Source organism: Oryx dammah, unplaced genomic scaffold, assembly GCF_014754425.2.
Source record: "Oryx dammah isolate SB20612 unplaced genomic scaffold, SCBI_Odam_1.1 HiC_scaffold_15, whole genome shotgun sequence".
Classification (NCBI taxonomy): domain Eukaryota; kingdom Metazoa; phylum Chordata; class Mammalia; order Artiodactyla; family Bovidae; genus Oryx; species Oryx dammah.
Genome location: NW_024070199.1, coordinates 40,628,915 through 40,638,608, shown reverse-complemented (window position 1 = coordinate 40,638,608; position 9,694 = coordinate 40,628,915). Strand labels below are relative to the sequence as shown.

Genomic DNA, 9,694 nt, shown 5'->3' with positions numbered 1-9,694 from the left:
CTTGGTCCAGTCTCTCTCTCTCAGACACACACACACACACACACACATACACACTTTCTTCTCCTTGGTCCAGTCAGGAAGACACTGGTTCCAGCTGAGGTATCCCTAAGCCAGGTCTCAAGGTCTTATTCTAATTAAACACCAGCAAGGATTTTCTCCACTACTTGCAAGTGGGTCCTCAGGGCTCACTGCCTCTCCTGGCCTGGACACCCTCATTCTGTAAGGCCCTAGAATGTCCAGCAAGTCTTCCCTGATGGCTTCACACACATGTCCATCAGCTCAGCTGACCACAGTGACTTCCTGCTCACTCCCAACTTCTAAATCCTTGATTTTTAATTTTTTTTTTTAAAGCAGTAGGATCTCTAGTCCAATAAGACCTTTGAAGAACTTCAAAAAATTAAACAACTCAAAGTAGAACATCCTGGTTGAAGCCTCAAAGGTTTCTGATACATCTGAGCTTTGGGTTCTTAAAACCCAAAACCAGTCTGCAGTCACTCGTGTGGAGGCCGTGCCGTGCACAGAACCATCACGGGCACCCTGCTAGTCTGTATTAGCTGGGTTGGGCCCCTCAGAGACCACTTGTGTCATTTCTCAGGGTGCTTCTTGGGTCGGACTGCAGGCAAACGCACCACTGGGTCACTCACCATCTCCTGAGGTTTCTAGACTGTCCCCAACCTCTACAGGTCCCTGCTGCTGCCAGGACATGGCTCAGCGCCTCCCTCCCTTTCAAATCATTCAGACGGCTTAACCCTGAAGTCTCAGGCTCTGCCCACTCACCCCAAACGAACCTGAGACCTCAAGGATGCTCTTCTCAGCTACTGGTCACTCCAGACAGGTGGAGTTTGGGCACAGGGTACCCCAAGGCTTGAAATGAAGCCCCCACCTTCTAGAATGAAACCAGAAGACCCACCAGCCAGTGGGAGAGGTCAGCTATGTACAGCAGGGGTCCGCTGACAACACGAAGGGAACCAGGAAACACACGAGTTGAGGCAGAGCGCGGTCCTGGGGAGGCAGGACGCAAAGTGACTCAAGCTGAGACCTGAGACAGTTAAACCCCACAGGGGTGAGGCCCACCTTCAGACTGGAGACAGCAGAGCCTCTTTGGGTAAAAAATAAACAGACGGGAGTGTACAGGCAGAGCTTTGTGAGAGGTTAGACGGACATAAGCCAAATTTTTGACAGTGGTTACCACTGGGTGACGTGGGCTGAAGGGAAGTGAAGCTTTTTCTTTAAGCAAAAAGCACACCTCCTTTTTGGGAGCCCTGCTCTGGGGAGCCTCTAGCATCCCGTGTGCCGTCTTTCTCGGGGCGTCAGCTCCAAGTGCCCATTTCAGGCAGGCCGGGATGCGGTACTCTGCAGGTCACATTCACTCCTTCAAGAACCACTTTCTGCACCTGAGATGCTGCAAGCAGGGCCTGGCCTGGCGAGACGGAGAGAGGTACCAGGCGCCCCGCTGGAACACAGCCCAGTCTCATCTCAGTTCTGTTACTGCTGCGTTAGGTGACTGTGCTAGCCAGAGTACCAGTCCCTCAGAGATGTCCAGGTCCTAATCCCCAGGGCTGTGAGTATCGTTCGTTCACGGTGGGGGAGAATCAAGGCTACAGGAGGAACTGACGTTGCTAATCAACCAACTTTAAAATTCAGTGGAGCCTTGGATGACCTAGGCGGGCTCAGTGTAACCACCAAGGTTCTTAAAGGGGAAAGAGGAAGTTGAAGACCCAGAACCCAAGATGGCAGCCTAAGAAAGTCTGGCCGCCTAAGAAAGCCTGGCCACTGCTGGCTCTGAAGACGGAAGGCAAGCACAGCGAGGAATACAAGCAGCCGCGAGAGGCTGCAGGAGGCAAGACTCCCTCTTTAGGAGCCAGAAAGGAGTTGGCCCTGCCGACACCCCGCCTGTAGCCCGCTGACACCTCCCGTACTAGGCCTCTGGCCTCCTGAACTAAAAGGCAGTGTATCTGCTGTTTTCAGCCACTAAGTTTGTGGTAATCTGTTACAGCAGCCACAGGAAGGGAACACATGGACATGGAAAAGGAACCACCTCTCTGAGACTCAAGCCTGTCCATTCGAAAAAAGACACTTTTATAAGCGCCAAATGAGCTGCATATAAAAGTTTCTTAAAATCAGAGAACATGATATGAACCCAAGTGCCCACTGCTATTACCAGACACACCCTGAGCTGAGGGTCTGTGGCTCGTTGACCCTCGTCTCCTGTTATCAGTCCCATTTAGGCCCCTGGTGGGCACCTCAGGCCCCAGCTGGAATCAACCCTGAGTGCAGTGATGGGTGTCGGGCTTCGGGAAACACTGGCCTAACTCAACCTAATGACCAGGATGCTCCCAAGGAGAGTGCCGAAACCTCAGCTCTCGGGCCGGCTGCTGTATTCAAATCCACCTGCCCTCAGCCCAGCCGCCCGGGGACCAGAGCGCCAGTCACCTCTGCCTGGGGCTCCACCCCGGGGACGTGGCCTTCCCAACCCTGCACACCTGCCACCCCCCCACTCAGGCGCTCACCTGGGGAGGGGCTTTCTGGCTGGAGACGACCTCCTTCGGCCCCTCTCCCCTCTTTGGGCAAGTCTCTGCGGTTTGAGGCCCTGAGCTGGGTGTGGGAGAAGAGTTGGAGGACGAAGCCGGCCGGGAAGCTGCCGTCCGTGAAGTGCCGGACCTCAGCCGGAGCAGCGAAGGTCTCCATGGGCGAGTCCGGAGAGGCGGGGTCTGAGGAAGGAAGGGATCAAACTGTGAGGCCACACTCCCAAGGCCTGCCTGGGCCTCGGCTGAGGTGCATGTAACCCCTGCACTTCCCACCCCAACCCCTCCAGCCCCAGCTTTCCCCCTGGAGCCCACACCTTCCTCCCCTTCACCTGGGTCAGGGTCTGGGTCTAGGTCCTGGGTTTTGGTCATAGGTCTGCCTCTTTTCTTCCTGACCGGCTCCTCCCCAGAGGGCTCCTTGCATCTCTGACCACGGGGCTTCTTGCTTACTGGCTCTGGGACAGGGGCCGCTGCAAAAGATAAGACCTTTTTAAGAGGCCTGACTCCCGCAACTTCAGGGCTGCAGGATACCTGCCGAGCAACCGGTCTCCACCCAGCTCGCGGGGCTCATGATACCCTCACCCCAACTCAGCCTCGCTGGCTTCGGGATAACTGACCAGGAAGTTCCAGAGGGCGAAGTCCCCTGGGCCGGGTCCTCCTGGGGAGGGATGGGTTGTCCTCGGAGTCGAGGAGAACGACAATCTCTGCTGGCATCCTAGCAGGGTCCGGGTCGGAGTCCTGGCCTGAGTCTAAAGTGGGCAGATGCCAGTGATCAACCACAAGCTCTGACTCTCCCCTCCGCCCCCACTCCAGCCCCCACTACCTGAGTGGTGTGGGGACGGCTGCTCTGCTCGAAAGTCTTGCACAAGGGCTGCCCCCTCGCTCCATGCCTCCAGGATGTTGCTCTTCTCGGAAGGGCTCAGGTCCAGGGTGTGAGGATGCTGCTCCAGGATGTGGGCGCGTGCCGTGTCTGCCGAGGGGGCCTGGATCTCGGCCCCACACACCATGCACAGCGCCCGCCCGCTGCCTCCCGGGCTGTTCCCCACCAGGAACTCCTGCTCCCATGACACCTGCTGCCTGGGCTCCTCAGAGCCATCGCTGCCCGCCTCCAGCAGGCTGGGCCTGGGAGGTGGGATCTTTTCCTGCTGGGCCACTAAGGAGAAGAGGAGGGGGAAGGTGTTATCAATAGAAGTGCCCACACCAGCAAGAGAGACCAAGGTTCCCCAAGCTTGGCAGTGTGTGCAGGGAAGGACCTTTCCCACCTAGAGTCTCTTTTCTGCTCCCCCCTCTGGAGCCCACAAGGCACCAGCCACGATAAAAGCAGCAGATATGCCACCACATCCCGCTAGCCCAATCTAGTCTCTGACCACAGGTCCAACAGGTTTTTCCAAAGACTGCATTCCAGCATGGCTCGGGTCTGGGCATACCTGTTCAGACCACCCCATCAGTCTGGCAAACTCCTCTACTTCTTCCATGGCTCTACTCAAATCCTTGGCCCTGTGAAGGCTTTCTGACCACCCACCCCCGGCAGCTGATTGTATCCACATCTGACTTCTGACAGTGCTCACTTCCTCAAGGACCAGAACAGCAAACTTTGGCATCTTATCCTCCTGCAGGGCCTGGTATGCAAGGGAGATGCTCGGAGCCTTGGGTCAGCGAAGGGCATCCAGGCCTGGTCCTCCACTCGTTGGGGTCCTATCAAGAGGCCTCTTCCGCAAAGCCTTTGCAGCGGTGACCTTATCCATCCCCAAGGGCGGACCCAGCACCTGCTCCCTGTGCACACAGGACCGTAACATTTGACAGGGTGGGAACTGTTCTCAGCTTTGCAAAGGATGCAGGCTCAGATCCTCGTTAGCCTAGCAGCTCAGAGCTTTTAATCCCTTGTGGGTGCACCTCTCTCTCACCTGAGAGGATGGGACAATATACAAACATGGGAGGTCCTAATACCTGGGGACTTCCCGGAAGAGGTGGCATTTGAAACAGGTCTGAGAACTGGCTTGGTCTCAGAAGGTTTAGCTCCAAGGCTGGGTGGTACCTCTCCCCCAGGTGATGGTGGCTGCAGTTCTTTCCCACCGCTCCTCCAAAATAGCTTTGTCAAGGTCACCAATGCTACACCCAGCGGTCAGCGCTTCAACTTCATCCCCTGGCAGATCACTGCTTCCATCTTGATTTTTGTCACCTGGTTTCCAGGGAACCACCTTTTGTTGGTTCTCTTCTTACTTCACAGGGGCTCTTTTTCGGGCACCCGTGCCGGTTCCTTCTCTAGGAGAGAACCGTCTTCTCACCAAGGCCTGCCTGCCATTCCTGAGAAAGCAGCCATCAGCCCCACCTGAGAGTCCTGTTCCCCTCACTTACATCTCCTCCAGAGCACACAACGTTGCCTGACAACATATGTGCTTTCCTTGTTCCCTGTGTCTCCTCACTTCACCGCAGGTCCGTGACAGCATGGATTTTTTGATCCTTCACACCTGTATCTCCAGCAACTGGCCCAGTGCCTGGCATGCTGTGGCATTCAGCAATGTCTGGTAAGGATCGACTCAGTCTCCAAGCTGGAACCACTGGAGCATTCCACGACTCAAGTCCTAGGACCCCTTCTCTGTCCACCTCCTTCCTCTGGTGGTCTTGCCACAAAGGCTGCCTGCTAACAACTCCCATGTCTATACCTCTAGCCAGACACTCCCAGGAAATTAGATTCACGTGTCTTATTTCTCATCGGACTTCTGTGCTTCAGTGTGCTTCTCAAACTTGTCTTGTTCAAACTGTAACCTCCTACAGGCCTGCCCCTCAGTCTTCCTGTCTCAGCAAATGGGAAGTCCACCCTTCCAGTCACTCAAACCAAAAACCTTGAATTTGTATTTTTCTTACCCCCGTGCACCAAACCTTTCAAGAAACTTCTGTTTCAGGATCTTCGCAATTGATGTTCTGCCTAAAATGCCTTACCTCCAATTATCTACAGGGTTCCCTTCCTCACTTCTTTTGGTGTATGTTCAAAATTCACCTGATTAAGAAGACTTTCCTGACTACTTGATACTCCAAATAAACCACTCTCACTCTTATCTTGATTCAGTGTTCTCTGAACTACTCCTCATCATCCGACAGCCATACATTCATTTATATTCATCTATCTCTGGTCATTGTGTGTATAAACACACAAGCTCCAGAAAAACAGGGTTTCGACTTTGTTTACCCTAATTAGCATGCCCAGCCTAAAACAGTGCTTGACATGTAAGTGTGGGTGCTCAGTTGTGTCTGACCCTTTGTGACCCCATGGACTGCAGCTTGCCAGGCTCCTCTGTCCATGGGATTTCCCAGGCAAGAACACTGGAGTGGGTTGCCCTTCCCTGCTCCAGGGGATCTTCTCAATCCAATGATCAGACCCACGTCTCACATCTCCCACACTAGCAAGCGGGCTCTTCACCACTGCGCCACCTGGGAAGCCCTGACATATAAAAGGTGCCCCCAAATACCTGTTGCATGAATCCACTTCTCTGGGGAAGAAGGATGCTCTTGCAGTTGTTGAGATGGTTAACTGAGACAGCGTGGCACTGAGCACTCAATAAATGCTAGCAAAGGTAGAGAGAGAACCTCTTTCGGATGGAAAATGTTTTATTTCCCTTATTTTAAGTCCTCCAAAAAGGAAGAGAGGCGGTGTAGGGAGATGTCATTATGTTCTCCTGAAGCTAAATGAACGGCCTTGCTCTCCAGCTTTTGGGTATTGTCCCCACTAAGAGAAGAGGTATCCAGGAATGCAAAGATCTGTATTTTCATGAATAGTATGTCTTCCAGGAAGGTGGCCCTTTGTTTTCTTATGGCCCTCAACAACCTGAGGGCTGGAAAAATCGGTGGAGGAGGAAGGGAAAGTGAGTGCTTACACATTGCTCTTCAAATCTCCTCTCGAGGCCCATCTCCCTCTAGAGCGGCCGGGGGCCCCTGTAGTACATTTCTTTTCCAAAACTGAGTGCCGTGAGCCATCCTTTTCACCCCTCTAGCGCCAGAACCTGACACCTGTGGCTTATGCGTGTACAAGGCCTGGGAACGGTGGCGGGGAAGCGCAGGAAGGCTTTAGGCTTGGAGCGCCCTTAAAATCCACCTCTCGGCGGGCTACACCGGCGCCTGCCTCCACCCACCGAGTCGCTCCGAACCCCGAGGGGAAGGGCCCCTGCCTCCGGCCTGGAGGCCTTGACGCCCCTCGGCCTTGAACACAGTCTGGCCCCTGGGCCTGCCTCTGCCTCCCCGGGCGGGGGACCCGCCAGCGTCACCTCGAAGCCGTCGTGCTGGGCCCGGGCGAGGGGGCGCTCGGGCACCGGAAGATCCGGAGCGCGCCGGGCGTGGATCGAAGGCTCCAGACCCCGGGCAGGGGCGGGGGAGGGGGAGTTCGGGGAGGCCTGAGATTCCAAACCCTGGCGTGGGGGTGGAGCAAAAGCGCGCCAGGGCCTCAGACTCTGTGAGGAAGGGGGCGCCCGGGCCTCAGGCTGGAGTCGGGTGGGGGCGGTTGGGCACCCGACTGGAGGTGGGGGAGGGGTACCCGGACCCCCGACTGAGGAGGGGACGCCGAGCCCGGACCGTGACGCGGAAGCGGGATCCCCTCCCCTCCTCACCTCTGAGCATCGGCTCGGGCCGCGGGATCACGGCCACCACCATGGCCTCCTCGTCATCCTCCCCTTGCTCGCATTTGAGCGTCACCTCGAAGCAGTCGAGCGCGGCGCCCTCGGCCTTCAGGGCCATGGCGCGGCCCGGGGGGTGGGGTAGGGTGGGATCTTGGTGACCGGACGCCGAGGACGGGCGCGCAGGCCTGGGCGCCGAGAGCGGCTGCCACTTCGCGCCCCGTGCGGTCCCCTCACCGCCGTCCGCCGCCCCCGCCTGCGGACGGGCGCGTCTGGGCCTCCCTGAGACCTAGACCGTCGGGACCCCGGGGTGGGGGGGGGAGGGCTCAATCCGGGGCCCCAGCCCCCCGCCGCTCCCTTTTATGGAGGCTCATTGTCGGCGCCCGCCCGGCCGGCCCGCCGAGGCCCCGCCCCCGACTCCGCGCGGCCAATCGCGCGTGGCCCCGCCCCGGGCACGCGGCTCCGTTAGAATCCCCGGGACCCGCCAGGGGCGGGCAGGGCCGCCGGCTTCCGGCTGCCCCACGGCGCAGAGGTGGGGGTCGCTGGCCGGCGGGAGGGGACCCTGAGCTCCTCCCGGCAGGGAGCGTCCGGAGCCGGCCAGCCGAGCCTGACGGGTCTCCCGCCATTTGAGACGCCGAACGGGCGCGCTGCCTGCACGTAGAACGCTACCAGGCGCCCCACGGTTTTGATCGACCCCGACTCTAGTCTTTCCCTGAACAAGCCTTCCTCAGCCAGAAGATGCCCGCGGGCGAGGGAAGAACCGGTTGGGGAGCGGAAAGGGCTTTGGCGTGGGAAGAGTAGAGACCGAATTCCTTAGGATTTGCCAGCTTTGGGACCTTGGATACGTAACCTGTTTTCTTAGACCATTTCATCCTTTATTAAAAAACAACAACAACAAAACATTGTGGGGCCTTCTGGACAAGGATGAAGATGCCAAATGGAGTGTTGTGAGCGCGCGTCAACCGTCCGAGGATTATGATTTCCATCTTTTAAACGCGAGTCCAGACATCGTGCTCCTCCCCACTAAGGTCACTCGGAAGCCCTTGAGAGCCCCGGACCGGAGTCCAGTTGCCATGACGCTGCTGCACCATGTTTCCGGTCAGGTTGAGCTCTGACCTCTGCGACAGAGAATGGGCATCTCCGTCTGCTGTAGAAGCCCTCAGGAGAATTCAGTGGAGGACATGCCTGACACTGAAAAAGCCCTCTTAAAATGCAGCTGTACCAGATCAGAATAAAGGTATTACTAAGTGTGTTTACCCTAATTCTGTCTTAAAGTTGTTCGCTCCCTTTGCTGCAGACCCCTTACTTGCCTTTCTGCTTAGCTCTGTATTGCCCTGAAAGTGCAGTTTCTCAGGCTTCCAGGAGAGCTGCCTTCATTCAGTCTTGGGTTTGGCGAAACGGAGACAGAGGTAGGAGACTGGAAGGTAGGAGGCAGGAAAAAGCCAGGTTATTTCTCTTGCCTGTGGTTCCAACTTCTCAAGGATGACCCTCTCCCCCACTCTCCATTAATTCCACCCCCTCCATTTGTCCCTCTAGTTTAGGAGTGTGGGAGCTTGTTGTTTTTGCTAATCTTTGGGTCGCCTCATTGTCCTGTTGGGTTTCTCAGCCCTTCCATCACCCCTGTCATTGTGTCACCAATGCGGGGCACTGGATTTTCTGGTTTACATACTTAAAAAGTAGTTCCTGTTTGCCTGGTTGGACCTTGAGTGATACACCCAATATTATACCAGGCACTTTGTAGACATTATTTCTTAGACCTCACAAGTCTTATGTGGTAGATTGTATTGTTCCCATTTTACCTAGCAGGAAGTTGAGGCTTACAGGGTTTTATTACTTGCCCAAGTTAATCAGCATGAATCCTATTTCATCAAATCTAGCATGAGCATTTCCCCCTGCATTTTAACATCTTACAGTGGGGGTACTTTTTTCTCTAATGGACACCAGTGTGAAGTTTTAGGACTATCAAGAAAGTATAAGATGGCCCTTCTGATAGTCGGATAGTGATGATTCCAGCAGAACATAAACCATTGCTATTTTAAGAAGAGGAAGAAACAAGCCCCAAATGGAGCCATTTGCCCTCAGGACAGCAAATCAAGGTTTAATTGCAGTTTCATCCTTTCCCAGGAATGTGATCTATAAATAGAAAATCTGAAATTTCCTGATCAGTACTTGTCAGGTAATCTGCATAAAAGACCCCTTCTGTCCCCTTTCCCCTGAAAAGAAGATAACCTAGACTGAAAAAGTTCTTTCTTTGCTAATAACTTCCCCACTCACCCCTCCTTCCTTTTGTAAAAACTTTCCTTTTTGTACAGTTCTTTGGAGCACTTTTCTGTTCCTTAGATGGGATGCTGAATCATTAGATAAAGCCAATTAAATATTCACATTGACTGAGTTGAATTTTTTTATTTATCAGTGCTTACAATGAGACATGCTTAGATGTTCACATGCGGCCACTTTGTGACCACAAAAATGACTTGGCCTTTCTCTGAGTGATTGTTGGTGGGTTTTTTTTTTTTTTGGTTTGGTTTTGGTTTGGTTTGTTTTTGCCACACCATGTGGCTTGTG

At 54.9% G+C, this 9,694-nt stretch overlaps 1 protein-coding gene across 1 annotated transcript in view; it reads right to left on the bottom strand.

Annotated features, from left to right (window-relative positions):
* Positions 1 to 7,554, bottom strand: part of SPINDOC (spindlin interactor and repressor of chromatin binding) — an 11,808-nt gene extending 4,254 nt beyond the window's left edge. The window contains exons 1-5 of the mRNA XM_040256107.1: positions 7,124 to 7,554; positions 3,349 to 3,678; positions 3,143 to 3,274; positions 2,858 to 2,995; positions 2,511 to 2,711 (exon numbers count right to left, since the gene is read on the bottom strand). Of these exons, the coding sequence (XP_040112041.1) occupies positions 2,511 to 2,711; positions 2,858 to 2,995; positions 3,143 to 3,274; positions 3,349 to 3,678; positions 7,124 to 7,250 (928 nt within the window). The 5' untranslated portion in view covers positions 7,251 to 7,554. The remainder of the gene's footprint in view (positions 1 to 2,510; positions 2,712 to 2,857; positions 2,996 to 3,142; positions 3,275 to 3,348; positions 3,679 to 7,123) is intronic.
* Between the last annotated feature and the right edge of the window lie 2,140 nt (positions 7,555 to 9,694).